This window comes from Corvus hawaiiensis, chromosome 11, assembly GCF_020740725.1.
Source record: "Corvus hawaiiensis isolate bCorHaw1 chromosome 11, bCorHaw1.pri.cur, whole genome shotgun sequence".
Taxonomy (NCBI): Eukaryota; Metazoa; Chordata; class Aves; order Passeriformes; family Corvidae; genus Corvus; species Corvus hawaiiensis.
The window spans coordinates 17,573,436-17,591,843 of record NC_063223.1 but is presented as its reverse complement, the minus strand read 5'-3'; the positions used below and the strand labels follow the sequence as shown (position 1 = coordinate 17,591,843).

At 44.5% G+C, this 18,408-nt stretch overlaps 1 protein-coding gene across 1 annotated transcript in view; it reads left to right on the top strand.

Moving 5' to 3' along the window:
• The window catches only part of DNAH1 (dynein axonemal heavy chain 1), a 68,218-nt gene that overhangs the window by 9,419 nt on the left and 40,391 nt on the right, over positions 1-18,408 (top strand). The window contains exons 10-25 of the mRNA XM_048316018.1: positions 813-1,024; positions 2,262-2,557; positions 3,555-3,705; positions 4,283-4,476; positions 5,345-5,570; positions 6,194-6,313; positions 7,109-7,191; positions 8,621-8,762; positions 9,851-10,006; positions 11,009-11,207; positions 13,075-13,328; positions 14,228-14,440; positions 15,134-15,298; positions 15,987-16,108; positions 16,672-16,777; positions 17,883-18,062. Coding sequence (XP_048171975.1) covers positions 813-1,024; positions 2,262-2,557; positions 3,555-3,705; positions 4,283-4,476; positions 5,345-5,570; positions 6,194-6,313; positions 7,109-7,191; positions 8,621-8,762; positions 9,851-10,006; positions 11,009-11,207; positions 13,075-13,328; positions 14,228-14,440; positions 15,134-15,298; positions 15,987-16,108; positions 16,672-16,777; positions 17,883-18,062 — 2,819 coding nt within the window. The remainder of the gene's footprint in view (positions 1-812; positions 1,025-2,261; positions 2,558-3,554; positions 3,706-4,282; positions 4,477-5,344; positions 5,571-6,193; positions 6,314-7,108; positions 7,192-8,620; positions 8,763-9,850; positions 10,007-11,008; positions 11,208-13,074; positions 13,329-14,227; positions 14,441-15,133; positions 15,299-15,986; positions 16,109-16,671; positions 16,778-17,882; positions 18,063-18,408) is intronic.

The following is an 18,408-nucleotide window of genomic DNA, read 5'->3' as shown; positions in this document are numbered from 1 at the left end:
AAGCAGTTTGAATTCAGTGGAGTTACCTCTTGTCTTTGATAGGATTCGTGGTTTGCTGTAGGAACTCTCAGGTTCATGGTCATGATTAGAGCTCGTAAGGGGCAGCAGCAGGAGATTATGTGAGACTTTTGAGCGTGTCTCCTCTTTTTTAGGGTATATTTGCATGTTCATGTTACCTCACTAAAATACATTTGAACTCATCAGCTAAGCTGCAGTAATTCTGCAAGTGTACCCTTAATGGCACCAAATGTTTGGCAGTGTGATTAGCTTAGCACTGTGCTGGGGCTGACTGCCTTGCCTTTGCTGTGCCCAGCTGGCAAATGCCTCAGGTGTGGAAGAGGGCTCAGGCTCTTTTAGAGTCCCAAACAGGAGGAAAATGGCCCCAGTGAAAGACTAGGTGGGGGGAGGCATATTTTGTGGACTTCAATCTTCCAAAGGCTGGAAGGCCTTGAGGTAGTTCACAAGTGGCCTCTCACAGATGAGATGACTCAGCTGTGCCTTGAAGCCTCAGTAGGAAGTTTCTTCAGTTCCAATTTTCTTTCTCATGGAAACTTCATGAGCCAAAGCCTTGGGAAGGTCAGGCACCAAGACAGCACCTCAGCCCCTAATGGGAGGCTGTAGAAGGTCTCTGCTGCAGGGCAGAGACTCCCTCTTTCATCCAGCCCTCTGCTGAAGCTGCTACATGATAAGGCCTATGCATCAGAGCAGAGTCCTTTTCACAAGTGCTTCCCAAAGGGAGCTGTACTCTAAAAACAGAAGCTGGAATGGCTGTTGCAGGCAATGACATTATTTTTTTTTTTTTTTGGTGCTAGGGCTCGTCTCTATCCCAGACTATCCTTTTCGTAAACAACAGAGAGAATTCAACTTTCTCTCACTCCTGACCAGTCCAGAAGTCATCCATCTCCTTGCACAGGTACAGGATGAGTGCAACAAGGCAGCTGTCATGTCTCTGTTTAACACAACCTTAACCAAAACTGTCACTCTGGAGGAATTTGAAAAGATCCAGACCGAGACCTTCACTCAGGTGAGCAGAAGAAGTGTGAGGGGTGACCGCATGGAGCAGCCAGCAGTGCTGTCAGTGTGTATTAGACAGATGCAGCAGCTGCAGATTGATTTTCTGGAAACTGATGAGCTGTCGAAGGAGACATCATGTTTGGGGCAGGGAGGAATTTGCATGTGCCTGTCAAATTTATTGGGGTGTGGGGAGAATGGGCTGAAAGAGTCATAGTCTCCTGGTTAGGATCAGCCAGTGCTGACCATGCTCTTAAGTCATGTGTTAAACAAGTGGCCATAAAGGGCTGCAGCCCCTCTTTCCTCCACCTGGTTTATATGCAGATATGAGTCCTGGTTGGCATTCAAAAGTTTCTCTTTTTTCCCCTTTTATTTCTTTTTCTTTATTTCGCCATCCATCCAGTTGCAAGGCACAAGATCCTTGATTCCCCCTGAAACACTCACGGGGGTAATGTTTTTCTACACTCTGTGTTCTTTATGTACTTAATTAAATTACTCTGCTTGCAATGCCAGCAGATAGAGTAGGACAAAAATTTGCAACTCTGTGGTAATGCCCACCAGAGGATCTTCATGTCCTCTGATTGAGGGCAGCACGTTGCGCCCTGGATGTGGCCACACAGAGTAGGTTGCACACTAAATCAGTGGCAGAGAATGTGCTGGTCCTTCCCAGTCCCATGCTGTTTCAGCTTGGCAGTGTTGTCATCCACTCAGTGACTAAGGTTCTTTTATTACACACAAACAGCAAACTGCCTGTGGAGCAGAAGTGACACTTGGTGGTATTTTTAATAAATTAAAATACTGCAAACTGCTGCTGCCCTTGGCTTCTTCTGCTCTTTCTTCTCACTTGTCAAGAGAAGACAGCATTCTGTCCTTTACATGCTCATCCTACTGTCTACACAACTTTTTGTGAGGGACCCTGACACAGGCAGCTCCAGGGATACTGCTCTATAGAAAAGAGACCAAAAAGGAAACAGTGTGTATAAAACAGAGAATAGAGCACTCCCACTTTTTAATATCAGACTTTCTTTTTGTGGGTCTTTTGTCAGTGAAGGAGATCTATGACCAGGTTCAGATGCCACATGTGTGGGGAAGGGGGTTGAGAGCTACTTTTAGCTACCACAGCTCTGAGACAACAGTTTCCTTTCACAGCAGAGAAAGGTCCAGCAGCCCCAGTTAGCAGCTCACCTTGCCATAATGTTTTCCCATCAGCCCTCGGAGGATTACTCAGCGTGCTTTTTTCTTTGCCCTAGGTTCAGGAATTTCTTAAGGATACTTGGGTCGATACTGTAAAGATTGCGATTAAGAGCAGCCTTAGCAATGCAGGCAAATGGTTTGACCTGGAGCAGAGTGACTGGGATGCCTACCAGAGGTCCAAGCTGTGTAAGCTGATGGAGCGCATCAGATTCATGCTTCAGGACTCTCTGCGGTACCTGGTCCAGAGATCTCTCATCAGCTTCACCCAGTTTGTGCTGGATGCTTGCCAGAGTGTCCTGAATTGCTCAAAGGACATGAAATGGGGAAGTGACATCGCCATCAGTCCCTACATGTAAGAAAGAAAGAAAAATAAGGGATGGAAAGAGCGGAAAAGTATAGTGCTGTTGTCTTTTTAACTGCTGTTTTGCAAGCAAGCTTTGCTCTGTATGGGGGCTTTAAGCTGGGCTGTTTTCCCTAATCCCCCACTTGACAGGTTCACTGGAGTATGGAAGAAGGACAGGGAGCTGGCTGCTCTGTTAGTACAGCTTTCCAGCTGCAGCCCATCAGAACCAAGGTCTGCTGTTTTGATGTACTGTTCTAAAGACCAGCCACCTCCAACATTCTTGCGGGAGCAAATTGTTACTGCTAGATTCTTTCTGGATGCCAGGAGGAAGAATATCAGGAGCATGGCTGCTTAATTTCATTCTTAGATGAAACCTCAGAATTAGAATCTAACCTGGGATCTCTGAAAAATACCAAATATAGGTTAGCACAGTGCCTAAAATTTTATTCCACTGGGTATTGATTTAAGGATTTTTGCTTTTTGTGGTGTTAAAGAAGGAACATTTAGAAATGGAAAGGCAGAAGAAAAGAAAAAAAAAAGCCCTGCCACCCGTGAGGCCTCTTACCTTTAAGGCAGTGGAAGTCTTGACACTGACTTCAGCTGATCCTGAGCCGTGCTGGTCACATGCAAGATTGGGAAAATCTAATATAACTTCCAGAAGGTGCATTTTAGGAGTATATTGGAGATACTGAATGCCTAGTTTGAAGAGCACATGCGATTTTTCTGTAAAGCAGCTCCAGTTCTCAAGATAAGGTTATGACTTTTGGGGATCCTGATATGTCATGGTTGATGGTTCCTTCACCTATGATAGAAAAAGGTTCTCAAAGTCTTTAATGGTAAATTCAGAACACAATGTTTTATATTTTCATCTGCACGAGACAGTCCTCTTATCCTCTGCTTTCCTTTCCTGTCCAGGAGGCATTTTAGTATCAGCACCAGAGCAATACAGTTGTGTATCGTTGTCTCAAAAAGCATCCCTGTTCTTTCTTATCTCTGCCCACCACAGGCCTCAAGGGAATCCACTCTTTGTAACAAACATTAAGCTAGACAGCAGTGGCGTCCTCTACAGCCCCTCTGTGGAGAGCTTTGAGACATCCCTCATTGCTCTGTTCGACAACGGAATCCTGGCGACTCACACTATCCCACAGCTGGAGCAGGTGAACACTTGTGCATCAACAGTGATACAGCTGTGCACGTGTCACTGCATTGCAGCTCAGCACAGACACCCCTGAGCTCGTACTCAGGGAGAGGTGCAGAAGTGGGTACTTGGGAGTTCAGTTAAATTAATCTGGGTACAGCACTGTGCTCATGCAGTTCTGTTCTGATAGGATTTTGTCAGTCTCCCCAGCCTCATAGCTCTTTTGTCTGGTGGTTATTTCTGCTTTTGTGTTGCAGGTTCTGTGGGCACATGGACACTCTGGTTGCCCTGAGTGCATGGTGGCTGGTAAAAGCAGACTCATAAAGGAAATAGTATTGTTTCCAATTCTGTCAGTTTGATGCAGGTCTCTTCTGCATATGCATCCTTCTGTCTGCTACTGTGAAAGCCCTGTCTCCCTAGATCCTCATTCTTTGGGGAGTGGGGCACATAAAACTGATAAAACAATTCCTGACACAATGTAGAAGTGTGGACTGCAGGAGTTCCCAAAGGTGCCACCAGGGATTGCCTTTCCCCTCTCCTGAGGAGGCACAGTTAGCTCTGTTAGTCCTGAAAGACCTCTCTTCTTCCCCTTCCAGTATGTGTTGGAGAACATGGATATCACAGGCACCCACATGCTGGAATCAGTGGGTTTGCAAGAGCCAGAAGTGGAAGAGCTACGGGAGGCTCTGCGCTCTGCCATTCAGAAGACTGGGATCCCACTTGAAGCCTACGGCAAGAAATATGAGAAGTTCTTAGAGATAAATAACAATGACATCAAGTACTTCCTAAAGTAAGTGGCTTCTGACAAAACCCCTGTGACCCCAGTGACAAGCCTTTGTGGAAGCTGTTGTGTGGATGTTCATGAGAGTGTGGGGCCTGTTCTGAGACCACGTGCCTCAGATGAGAGATCAGGCCCCTGTCAGAGGCTGCCTTCAGTCATGGGTGACAGTCCATGCTTTTAGAGGACACTGGTGGTGGCACTGAGAATTTCTTCCTGTCTCTGACAGCAGTCACATTCCTGTCATGCTTGTCAGTATAATTGGAGATATTAATGGCCCTAAAAATGAATCATCCTGTTTGAGAATCCAGTTAGCATATTTGACTCTGACCTCCTTCACATAGTGTCTGCTCAGGCTGATAGCATTCTGTAGAATGTTTTCTTTTGTTTCAACTTCATTGTTTTCACTGCCAAAACTCCTTGCACCTATTCTGTCCTTTAGCCTCTGTTACTTTAATGGACTTCTGTTTAGGTATTATGTTTTCTCCAAACAGTGGGAATGAAGCCCTTTTCTCTTTTCGTATTCCAGCTTAATCAATTTACAAATCCCATCTGACAAAGTCCTGTCTCTCCCCAGAACACACTGAAGTGCCTATCCTCCCCTGAAGTGCCTCCTGATGCTGTCCTGTTTACACCAGTGCTTCTATTTTGTCTCTCCCTCTCTTGTTGCCGTATATCCTCTTTCATCTCTTTTTTCTACTCCTTTTCTGCAGTTAAAATACTTCGTGCTCTTATTCCACTCCACATCTATTGTGTAAATGTATGCCTCATTAATTTCATGTCTTGATCCTTTGAGTGGACACAAACAGCCTGGATGCTCAAATATTCTCAAATATTAAGGTCTACACTGCCATTTTTTTGTCGGTGTTTTAATTTACAGAGACTATCAAGAGCAATTTCCACCTACCCAGGAGGTGATGAAGATAGTAAGCACGTACTTGTCTGAAAAGGAGACCCTGGACCACCTTCTACCTAGTTCTATTATCATTGGCCCCTTTCAAGTCAGGATAGAACATATTAGGCATGATCTGTCTGACAAACACAAAGCACTTGCCACTGCCATGTTGGACATGCTGGCTAAAACCCTCCATTCTCAGGTGCAGAAAGTAAGTTACCTGGTTCAGTGGATTATCTGTCTGTGTCTTGTCTTGTCCTTCTGCTTTTGAAGTTGCTGTGTTTTTGTGAAATGGCCAAAAGGCCGCATTAATGAGGATATTTTAAAGATCTCACTGGGGTGATTATTTAAAATTAAAATTATAGGGGATATATGCAAACTCAACCAAATAAAGTATTAAATATACTTAAGAAATTACATGCCTGAAAGTTGTACCTCATGAGATGAATTCTTCAAGACCTTGCCATCTTACAAAAGTGTGTTGGTGGATTGAAAAGATCTGTCTAGTAGACAACTGGAAAGTCCTTTTGCTTGCTCTGAGGATAACTGGAATATAGGCAATTGCCTCTGCCAGCTGGTTGTCTAAATCTGTTATTATCATCATTTCCACTACATACCTGCAGTACCTCTTCCTCGTTTTTTGGCAGTCTCATTCAGTTTGAGCTCAAATGAGATGGATGGGAAAAGACTGTGAAAAGAAAAACCAGAACAGGGCTGTGTACTCATCACTTAGACCACCTTCAGAATGGGAAGTGGGTGGATCATGGCAGGTTTTCCAGTTTGCCTATTAGCAATTGGTGACTTTTTGATGGTCTTTGCTGGGTCCTGCTGCAGATCTGTGAGGCATATGAAACGGTCAGTGTCAAAATGCATGAGAAACCAAAGAACATCGAGGAGCTGACCGAGCTGCGGGACTGGCTGAAGGGAGTGCCCGAGCAGCTGGCAGTGCAGCAGGTAGGGCAGGCTCTCCTTTGGACAGGGACTTCAAGGGAAGTGAGGAGGAAATTTGTCAATGTAATGTGTGGTGTCTCAGAAGCAGAACTCCATTTTTTTTACTTGCACGTCTTTGCGTGCAATGCCACGAGATTCCTGGCTTTGTATTTTTATAATTCCTAAGATTTGTATTTTTAAATACACATATCACAAATTTAAATATCTTTGCAAAACAAAATAGAAGTTAAAAATCTTGCCTAAAATACTTACATGTGCATTTTGCTGCCTTCATGATCCATTCTGCATTTGTATACTGAACAGCTATCTTCTAAAAATGAATGCTGTTTTCCGGAAAATCTTTCTGTTACCCAGTGCTCAAATTGCTGTTAATATTTTTTTTCTAATAGGACATTTCAGTACCGAGTTATTTCAAAGTTATTTGAAGTGTAAGTCTTTTCCTAGCTGAACAAATGGGGAACAAAGGCATCAAGCTGTAAGCTGACTTGTCTATGCCAATGAGGGAACCTGGAGGATAACCTAAAACACTCGATTTCTGTCCAGCACTTTATCCACTAGGTCACACTTCTTTTCATTCCCATAGAACAGAGGGTGATGATGGCACGATCATTCACAGAACAAGGGGTTGTAAATCCATTCCCACTGTTCACACAGCACAGAAGCAGCCCACATCACATTAAGCTTGTGTGACTAACGCTCTTCAAAGGCACCTCATGAAAATGAGGTGTACCCCAGAGACTTGGAATCAGCATGGTCTAAAGGTGTCTACTTTTTGTCTCTTTCTCTCACCCTGTGCAGCAACTGATTGAGGAAGTCATGGAAGATTACAAGGTCATGGACGACTTCCTTTACAATCTTACTGAAGAAGATTTCACCGACAAGTGAGCACAAGGCATTTCTCCCACCGTCAAAGTGGGACTCTTTGCAGCAATTACCATTCTCAGTGCTTCAGGGGCCATGTGTCTATCAAGGGCTCCTGCAGAACTTCTAAGTGTCTCTCAGGCTATATGAGCACTGAATTCTTGAAATGAAGTTCGTAGACAAGAAGTGTGAGTTCATGCTGCCTTCTGGCCTGGGGCAAGGCAAACTGGTAGCTATTAACCTGTTTAACATAGTAAAGCCCTTTTCTCTGGGTGGTTTTTTTTTTTGGATTTTGGGGTTTTTTTGAGATACTTGCAAGGTCTCAAAGTGTGTGGTTTAGTCTGTGTCTGAAACTAAATGAACACTTCTAAGATAGAAACACTCCCAGGGTTTTCTTAGGACTAGGAAAGAATCTGAACCCTTATTATTACTGCAGTTCTTCTCCAAGCAGCCTCTTAGTTTTGTTATTCAGATTGTGGCCTGACTATGCCCCAATAGCAGTGTCAGCTCACAAACACAGCTACAAGGCTTCTAAAGTTTGCTCAGCCCGGGAAGCACTTTTCTTATGACATGTACTTGGTCCAGCACGTCTGCAACCTGACTGAGTCTCTGCAGAGTGCTCCTGAAACTAGAAACGTGGGGTGCAAGGTGCAAAAACCCCACAGAAGCTGCAGGAAAGCAGCTCAGCCGCAGGCCAGCTTGGAGCAGGCGTGGCTGTATTCCTGCTGCCCAGAGCTGCCACAGGCAGGACCAGTAGGAGATGGCTGCATCCCCAGGTGCTGGGAGGGGTGTGACCTCCAGTGTAATGTGCAAACCTTGTACCTGGCATTGCACACAGGCTGAGGGTCCAAATGGAGGCAGTAATAGGTGGGCTATGGCTGAGCAAGAACTGAGAAACCTGCCTGGGCATGAGCAGCCACTTTGTGCAGCCTCTCCTGGATCTACAATGCTCTCCCAAGGGCACGCTGCAGAATCCTGGGCTTCCCTGCATCTGGGTTATGCTGGCCCCTCACTGCCCTGATTAACAGGAGACTGGCTTTTTTAGTAGCCCTGAAAAGCCATAAGCCAAGAGTCTGACCCCATTTTTTTTTCAGCTCCTTGCAAATACATTCAAAGACAGACATTCCCTCTGGATGCCAACTGTTATTTTGCTGTCTCCTAGCTTTTCAGCAATGTAGTGGATTTGTTCCTTTTAAAAAGGCCCTCCACTTCTCCCCAGCTCTCTCCAGCTGAATAGCCTAGTCACAAGGACTGCATATCAACAAGACAAGCTGGAAAAAAATGTTTTGTTGAAAGCACATGTGTTTCTGTTGTTGTAAAGCTTCCTTGTTTGGTGGGATTTCGCTTTCTCATTCTGTTATTTTCAGCATTTCAAACATATGCTCAAAAAGCTTGTCTCTTTCTCCTATTTTTTTTCCCTGTTTGTTTTCTTGTATCATGTGAATGCAGGTGGACTGCCAGTTACTGGCCAGTGAAAATGTCTATGGACTCAGAGGCCATTCGGCTCCAGCACATTGAGGATGAAGAAAGATTTCGCAAAATGCAGATTTTGGATCAGAAGGCATTTCAAGACAAAATGGATGAAATGCAGGTATTAAGCCCCTGACAATGAACTGTCCATAGAAGGGGGTCTTGAAGCTCTTGTGGTCAGCCAGGTGGGAAACTTTCAGATGAGATTTTACTCAGATGAATTTCAAGGTGAATGTGTTGTTAGACCAAATATTAACACACCCTCCCTTGGTTTTTTGTTGGCTTTTGATTAAGACTTTCCATTTTGTGTGAAAGACAATACTCTGCAGAAATACTCATTTTTCATTGAGAAGGTGTTTATACAGTGTTCCAATTCTTGGTACTCGGGCAACGCTGGCACCTCCTTTTTCTTTCTTGTGTACTCAGTTCCCTGCAGAGCATGTCCTATGATGCGCTGCCATCAAGGGGGAAAATACAGCATTCAGCCATGGAACTCATCTTGTGGGAAAAGACCCTGAAATAATTGCAGAGTTTTGGAACTGAGATACATCTGGTGTCTGCTAAAACAGTCTGAATTTTATTTTTTCCTCAGAAACTCTTAAATTCAAGGGAAAAAAGCCATTTTAGAAAGGTGTAATCATTGACCTAGATTATCTTGGAAACAGGTTCCCAAAATGATAATACCCCAACACTGGATCAAAAAACCCAAGCAAATAAAAACCAAACCCACACAAAATACCAGAACAAAATCCAAACCAAACAAACCAACCCAAGTCACCAAAACAAAACACAAAATTTATTAGAGAAGCTGTAGATATGTGTTGTTAAACAATTTTTGGAAACAAGCTGAGTGACTAGTAGAGCTATCATTTGCACTTTACTGACTCTGTAGCAAATAACAGTATAAATTCAGCATCAAATTTAAGCACAGATTATTGTTCCTATTCCTTGGGGGTTAACTATTGTCACAAAGAAGACAAGCAGCTGGTCATCACATTTGCAGTTTCCTCCACCTGACCAGTGGTTATTGCTCCTCCTCACCACTTTCACCATGGTCTGAACAGAAGTTGAATTGGTTTGGGGGGAGGGGAAATCATGAGCATAAAAATCTTGCCTTTGAATGTAACAAAGAGCACACCAGGAAGCTGAGATCTCTAGAAGCAGCACTCAGCTTCAGAGTCCCAACTTAGGCTGCCTTTTCTCTTCCAGCTGACTGTAGGTGGATTTTCTGTCCAGTCAGACGTTAACCAAGCCCATGAGCTGGCTGACGATGCAAGGGGTGTCCGGAAGAAGCTGAAGGAGCTTCAGGAAATGGCAGTTCTCTACAACAACAGGGAAAGACTCTTTGGCATGAAAGTTAGTGATGTAAGTGTCAGGTCTTGTACCCACAGGACTCTGGTCTTTGTTGGGATTTCTAGGTGGTAGGTAGAGCAAATAATGAGATATAGTTCCTCAGGAAGGAATCCTTCATGCTGTTTTGGTTTATCTGGGGAACTGCTCCTCAGTCCTGTAGAATGACTACACTGCTTCATCACTCCACTGGGCTGCAGAGGAGCTGATCCCAGGTGAACGTGGAAGGATGCTCAGGGTCTGGTATTTCCACTTCTGTGAGAGACTTTGGATACCCACAGTGAGATCTGAGGGATGTTCGTGAGGAGGAATTGGTTGAGGAAGGTCTTGAAGCAGCAGCTAGGATGCATCCATTTCTCTAAGGCTGTTGCTGCAGGTCTATAGGTGTGAATGCAAGTGGTTGCATAGTGAGTGCTGGCAGCTGGCGGGGCTTGGAGCATGGTGTTCTCCTAAGGCAACAGTTTATATAGTTGCAAACACTCATTTTGCTTGTAGCTGCTCAGCTGCCAATGAGTCATTGTCATCCACATCCAGCCAAGTCTGGCCGCAGACCAGAAGTGGAGTTCACATGATGATCCTTTCCTACCCTTCAGTCTGTGATTACTTCTCCTTCCCTGTAAGGAGCCAAGTTCTGATATGATGTGTGGTGTGAGCTTTCACTGATTGTCACACCTATTGTGTGGCCTGTCGGTCAAAATCTCCTCATTCTGCAGGAGAGCTTTGTAGAGGCAAGTGGAGAGTATGCTTCCCATGCCACATGCACGGTGCAGGCACAGTTCCACTGGATGTATGTTGGCCTGAATGTGTCAAGGCCAGCTCTGCTGGTTGCTGTCCCATGGAATACATATTGTTGGCCCTGGAGAAGGTAGTTTGATATATCCTCTTGGAATACGTGTTTTATCATTGCTGGCTTCTGATTCAAAGAAGAGGTGGGCTTTTTTGGCCTTTTGACATGTAAGCTGTCATTTGGAGGTGAATACGCTCGTTGCTTATGTTGTTTTTAATCTCTTTCCAAAGTACAGTGGGCTGTCCAAGATGCTTAAGGAGTTCCAGCCATACTATGATCTCTGGACTACGGTGTCAGACTGGATAAAGTGGAATGAGAGCTGGATGAATGATTCTCTCCTTAAAATTGAGGCAGAGGAGCTAGAAAAGAATGTCAATGACTCTGTTAAGACAATGCAGAGATGTGTGAAGCAGTTCAAGGATTCACCAGGTAGGTGCACAGTCTGGGGAAAGGAAGTTCGTGCACATCAGCATTTTGATGTGAGGAATGTCACAGAGTGCTCTAAACAGGGATTGTCGGGATGTCACGTGTGTATTAGAGACAGCTGGGAAAATGCTAGCAAAGTTATTTTCCACTTTTTTTTTTCCTGAGACTATGATGATTCACATCTAGATACTAGTTAGATGCTTGAAGTACCGGTTTGGCATGGAAACTACCAGGCTGCAAATCCCTTTTATGCCTAATTCCCACTGAAATAAAAGCCACCCTCTGATGCTGCAGTTAGTATTCACTCATATATATATATATATATATATATATATATATATATATATATATATATTGCAATAATCCAGGCTAGTCACAGAGAGTTACTATGTAGCCCACTGGCTAGACATGTGGGCTTGAGCCCTCATGTAAGTCAGGCAGCAAGGGAACTTGAATCTGGGTCTTGCAGGTGCTGTTTTCTTGGCCAGTCTTATTTTCTTTATTGGCCAATGCATTTAATGGAAAGCCAGAAGAGGTCTTGATTTTGTTATGAATAAAATGAAATTGCAAAATCTGGAAATGATCTCTGCAATATAATAACAATTTCCCTTCTTGCCTGAATGTGTATGAAATTTAGATGATTGCACTCAGCCCTTGCAATTCACATGAAGGTCTTTTGACCATTTCTCCTAATAAAGCTGAAATTGAGACTTCAGTTGTAGCTTAACTTGCCATTCCCTGATTCTCAGAGATGTGTTGGTCATTCTTTAAAGCTAATTCTAAAATCTCCTGCCAGATGGCTTAGATTGAAATACATTTTGCTGTGGGTGATTTTTGATTCATCCTTTTTAACTTGAACTTGCTCTTAAACAATGCCATGAATCAGCCCCAATGGAGGAGGTGATGAGTGGATGCATGAGTAACTATGAATCATTATGATAAACAGAAATACTAAGAATACCTGCTTATGTTCATTGCAATATTCTCTGGTACCTGGTAATACATTTGTTTTGTCCTTGAGTCTGATTTGCGTTTGCATATCCACAGCAGGGAGCATGAGGTGGTCACATCCTTTCTTTGAGCAAGCAGTGCAACCATGCAGGGTGCAATAAAAGGAGGCACGTGCTGTAGCCAGATTTTGGAAAGGAAGCAAGTCCCATGTTCTTGACCTACCCGTTGTTTTATTCACAGTAGCAGAAGCTGAAAAAAGGGTAGGATGTGAACAGTGCAGAGACTTTCTAGGATGTCTCCAGAGAAAAACGCCCTTTCCCTCACTTTGTCCTTCCTGTGAGGAAGAAGTACGTTTGTTTCTAGCATGGCTGTAGGCTGGCAGGGCCTGTCCTGCACACTTTCCATTTCCAGAGCTGTCTGGGATCCCAGCCTGCTTCTAGCTCCTTAGTGTCCATCTTCAATTGAGGATGATGGGAGCTGTGGTGTGAGACAACTTTAACTGCAGTCTTGTTAAGGAGTGAATATCTTGAAATGATGACTGGAACTTCTGAAATATTCACTGGCAGATGATCATGCTTCAGTCCATGTCAAGGAGTTAAATTTGTCTGCTTCTCTTCTTCTGGTGAGCTCTAGCCTAAGCCACAATTCTGCTTAGCATGGGCTTGCCTGTAACAGGCTTTTGATAACAGACAGGTCTGCTTCTGGGAGCAGGCTTGAATCCTGGCTTAGTGGCCATATAGAGAGGGCCTTCATATCCTCCTTACTTCAACCAGCATTTCCCGGTGCTCTCTCCTGCTGCTTATCTACCCCATAGCACATGACTACATGCACATCAGGTTTAGACAGCACCTAGAAGTTCCTTAAGGCAACTTCCTCACACAGTGTTATCACTGATGTTGTTCTGTTTTCTCCCTGAAAGACTGCCAGAGTGTCGCCATGGAGTTTCGAGACAAGATGGACGATTTCAAACGATACGTGCCCTTAATTCAAGGGCTGCGCAATCCCGGGATGAGGAGCCGGCACTGGGAGATGCTGTCGAGCCAGATTAAGGCTGATGTCGAGCTGGAACCCAGCATGACATTTGGTCGCTGCTTGGAATTGAACCTGCAGGACCACATGGAGAGTATTCTCAAAGTAGCTGAGACAGCCAGCAAGGAATACGCCATCGAAAGTGTGAGCGGAGAGGGCTTGCTGTGTCTCTGCTTGCTTCTCAAATAGGTTCCTGTTGAGCAGGCAGTCATTGCCTTGGGTGGTGTTCCTGTTGTCCCAGAGCATTAGACACATTATGCAGCACAAATGAAAATGAGGAATGCTGTCCTTACAGAAGGGAGCAATGGCCACACAACTGGGTTGACACCCTAGAAGAACTTATTCTATCTTGTGCAGAATTTCACTTGGGATTAACAGCACTGCTTTATGGTTACCTTGATTCACTGCTTGGGTCTCACTCCTCACTATGGGATTAGTGACTGGTTAAGTTAAAATAAATTGATTTTCTGCACTCTTCCATTCAAATGTTATGTCAGGGGGATTAGCTGTGACTGGAAACAGAGATGGCAAATCCTTTAAACCAGTAAACGTGCAGGGAAAACTTTCTAGCTCTGGAGATTCATAGGTTAGATGGTCTTTCAGCTTCAGTTCATCAGTTCAGATGTGATCTAAGATGGTCTTGACCTTCTGGCAGCTCTTGTTCTCTGAAATCTCAGGCAAGTTCCCAATGGATAGTTCCCCTTTTGACCAAGCTGTCATTAATCATAGTCATTAATAAGCCCTTTGCTGGCAGCCTCTGTGCATCTAGAGCATAAACAGGCCTGGAGGTAAAATTGCCTTTTTTTTCCCTCAAGGTGTTTGTTTCAGCACTGGTGTTGAGGTGTTGAACCTGTGGGCAAGGCAGAGGAAATGTGCTGTTGCTGACTGTGTCATGCATAAAATACACAGCTGCAATTTCCAGTGGAATCTAAGAGCAAAATCTGTCATTTTCTAGAGAGTGGCATTAAGAGAGTTGTGGAAGCTGAGATAACCATTTGCACAGCTTGTATCTGAAAATTAAATTGTTTGTCCCTCTGTTCCAGGCACTCAACAAGGTAGAGAATGAATGGAAATCTGTTGCATTCATTGTGACGCTTTACAAAGACACAAATACCTATATTCTGAAAAGCACCGATGACATTTCTCAGCTCCTAGATGATCATATTGTCCTGGTTCAGAGCATGTCTTTCTCACCCTTCAAGAAACCTTTTGAGGAAAGGATGAACTTGTGGGAAAACAAGCTGAAGATGACACAGGTACTGGTTTTTACCCACCACACACGGGTGGTGAAGGCAGGCAGCTGGGCTGGGCTGCCATGCTTGAACGTGGACTGTGCAGTTGCTGCTAGGGAACTGGAAGGACAGTTATCAAGAGAGTATCAGTCTTTAGTGAAGAATAGGGCCTGTGAAAGCCCTTTGACTCTAGGAAAGTAATGCAGCCCTTTTGCTGCCTATTGTGACATGTTTTGGTGGACCCAGAACTCGCCCATTGCTGTGAATAATGTTGCTGGTCTCTCTAATCATACTGTACTAAGTGGACCTCACAGATTCTTACATACCCTGTGAAATCCACACTAATCTTTCGCATCTCAGTGTAGGAAAGCACATGGAAGACTGCTGTTTAAGCAGAACCTGGCAGACTGTGCCAGCACTTGCTCATCAAACCAGGAACACCCAGCAGGACTCTGACAGCAAAATAGCAGTGCTGCAGGAGAAAAGTTCCAAAACTTTTGGAAAGGGGAGTGCTAGGAAGTTGTTAATTACTTGGAAAGGAAATTCCAGCTCCTGACCCTCTAGGTAGAGTTTTAAAGTGTGGAAGGTCTAAGTGCAGCATCACCTTTTTTTTTTCTTCCTCGTTTTTTTAAACCCGTTCTGGTGCACAGTTTGAATGGTTTTGTTGAACAGGTTCATAACATGGTGTCCTAATACGCTTTTCTTGTTTCCCACTAGGATGTCCTAGAGGAGTGGCTGAACTGTCAGCGCTCTTGGCTCTACTTGGAGCCAATCTTTAGATCAGAGGATATCAAAAGACAGCTCCCAGTGGAAAGCCAGCGCTACAACACCGTGGATAAGGATTGGAGGCATGTCATGAAGAATGCTAATGCAAACCCTGAGGTATGTGCCTTGATGAAAGCCAGTGCAGCTATCTCAAACACCTTGGAGCTGTGCTCACACAAGGATTGTGTCTTTGAGTCATTGTTTTCATAACGGTGTGGACATGAGCAGCACTGTATAAACCATGTAGCCTTGCCCAGGGCATTGTGCTGGGTTTCTTCTCTTGGAACTTGGCTTTTTGTTCTGGTGTCTGAAAGGACAGAGTAGTCACCCTGTAGTGCCTTCCACCCCACCAGGTGCCTCCTCCTCAACACACAGACTCCCTGCCTCCTATGACTTTTGTAACCTGCTGTGGTTGTAATCCATAAGGTAACTCCTTCAACTCCTCCTCAAGACTGACTCTCTGAGTTTTTTAGAACCATTGTTTTTGCCTATTTTTGTGTCCTGGTAGCAGTGCTCTGCTCTCTTCTGTTCTCCAGTCTCTACTTGCCTGGACTCCTTCACCACTTGTGTTCCATATTACAAATGTTGGTATTTAGGGGAACCCAGAAATGTGCTTGTCTCCATAAGGGCTGTTTACCCTCCTTGCCCACAAAGCTTACACCTCTCCAGATCCCTGAGAATTCCTGCAAATGAGTCATTTAAATCCTATCAGTAACATCACTGGGCGACCCAATTATCTCCATTGCCTTATCTCCCACATGCTCAGGATACTGATGCTTCCTCTGGATTACACATTCTGTTTTAGGTGATTTCTTTGTGCCCTGATCCAGAGCTACTGGAGAAGCTGCAAAATTGTAATAAACTACTTGAACTTGTGCAGAAAGGGCTGAGTGAATATCTGGAGACAAAGAGAGCTGCTTTTCCCAGGTAACCCCAAATTTCACTGGGCTAGATCACACTCCCTGGTTCAGAAAATATGAAAGGGGAGGCTCACTGCAGTTCATTCTGCCAAGAAAGAGCAAAACCATCTAAGCTTAGGATTTATTCATGGCCTGCAAACATAAGCCAAGCTGTGCCTTTCAATGCTGCCATCTGATGGGGAGAAAACAGGTGCACACAAGTGTGGTGAGTTAAGGACAGTCTGGTAGCATCGTTGCATATCTGTGCCTCAGGATTTGTGTAGAAAGGGTGGGGTAAAATGAAAGCCTCCAAGTAACTTTGTCTCTAATTCCTGAAGGAAGATTTCTCTTTATTGATACTCATTTAAACCCTCTTTGCTTGCAAGTAACTGACTTCTGCAGAAGGAGAAGTCTGTCTCTGCAGAAAGGGAGATGGCTGGATGGTGGCTGCTCATCTACACAAATACAAAGAGATCAGTGAGCAGTCAGAAGCAGGGTCTTTAGCAAAAGGCTTGTTCCCCATCACACCAGAACTTAGCCCTTGCTGCTGCAATAAACAGAGCCTCCTCATGCCTCCCTCTGTGTTTGTAGGTTCTACTTCCTTTCGGATGATGAGCTGCTGGAAATCCTGTCTCAGACAAAAGACCCCACTGCTGTACAACCTCACCTCCACAAGTGCTTTGAGAACATTGCACGGGTAGGCAAAGCAAGCACATGAGTGGCTTGGCCCACCTTTGGAAAGCTGTGTCATGGGAACTTGGGGGCATTCTGAGGTCTGGAGGAATGTTCACATTCTGCTGTATGGAAATGTATCTCCTGGGAACCTGTAACTGTATGTAGGCATTGCAAGGTGCTGCCTGTCCTGAAGTGGGATTCCAGCAACCTCACGTTAGACATTTCAAAGCCAGGCATCTGCCCATGAACTGGGTACCCTTCATTATCCTTCAGACAGTGGTGGGGAAATAGGCATCTGAAAAGGGTGACTTAGGGAAATCCACTTAGATATACATCCTAGGAGGAGAGGACACTCCCTCTGGAGATGTGTGTCCATCCGACCATGAAGGCCAAGAGAAATAGCTCTGACTTAGCTGTCTACTCACAGGCACCTGGTTAGGATGGAATCCCACTACTGCTGACAGCCCCAGAAGGGGCAAGGATGGAGCAAGCCTGAGTTGAATTAAGTTTCTGCCTTCATCCCTACTTAGGAGCTGGAGTTAACCTGGCTATTTTTCCTCTTTGTTATTCCTAATAGACTTCAGACTCCATAGCTAGTCACAGCTCGAACCACCACAATACTCAGACAGTAAAACCAATCTCCTAGTCATTAGTTTGGAAAAATAGAAAGGAAATTGGACTGGAAACCTGGTGCAAAGCCATTGGAATAAATAAGGGGACTTCCAGTGATATGCTGGGGCATCAAAGAAGCTGTTAAAATTTTACTTTTAAAGCCAGGCACTGTGACATCAAGGGAAATGATTTGAATCTGAAGAATTGAGCGGGAGTCAAGGGTCTGAATCCTAGACAGGCGATGAGAAATGTTCATCCCAGCTATAATTTGATTTGCTTTACTCAATTCACACAAGCGATGCGAATCTCTTGTTTTCATACAATCATTTTCCATTATTTGGAGAGGTCATTTTGCACGTCTGTCGCACACTTTATTATCACTACTGGCAACCAAGTTTGGCACCAGGATTATAATGAGCAAACACTGGTATAGGTTGGCTGTCCCCCAGGGGCAGGAAGGCAGGGATAGAAAGGAAATCCTCCACTCACATCTCCTGTTGTGCTTCTTCCATTAGCTGATGTTCCAGGAAGACCTACAGATCACGCACATGTACTCTGGTGAAGGAGAAGAGGTGAAGCTGTTTACTCCCATCTGTCCCAGTGAGAATGTGGAGGACTGGCTGCTGGAAGTGGAGAAATCCATGAAGGCCAGTGTTCGGGACAACATAGAAAAATCAATTGGTGTTTATCCAGAGGTAAGTTTTATCATAGACTGGCAGGTCTCTGGTGTGTTAGTTCCAGGCTTGCCATAGAGGTCACCAGAGATGGGGCTGATGAACTTGGGATGTATTCTACTAGAATATTCTATTCTATTCCACTTTCAAAATACAGCCTTTCATCCAGTTGTGTGCCTGTAAGTGCAGAATGGGCAGCTGAGCAAGAAGCAAATGGTCCAGCAGAATGCAAACCCTGCACACTCCCTCACAGTTTCCGTGTAGCAGAGAACAACCCTGTATGAATCCATATCTGTTCATCTCTCCAGACTACTTCCTCTTTGTAAGGATCTTCTGCCTCAGCTCTCATGTCTCACACAGTGTGCTA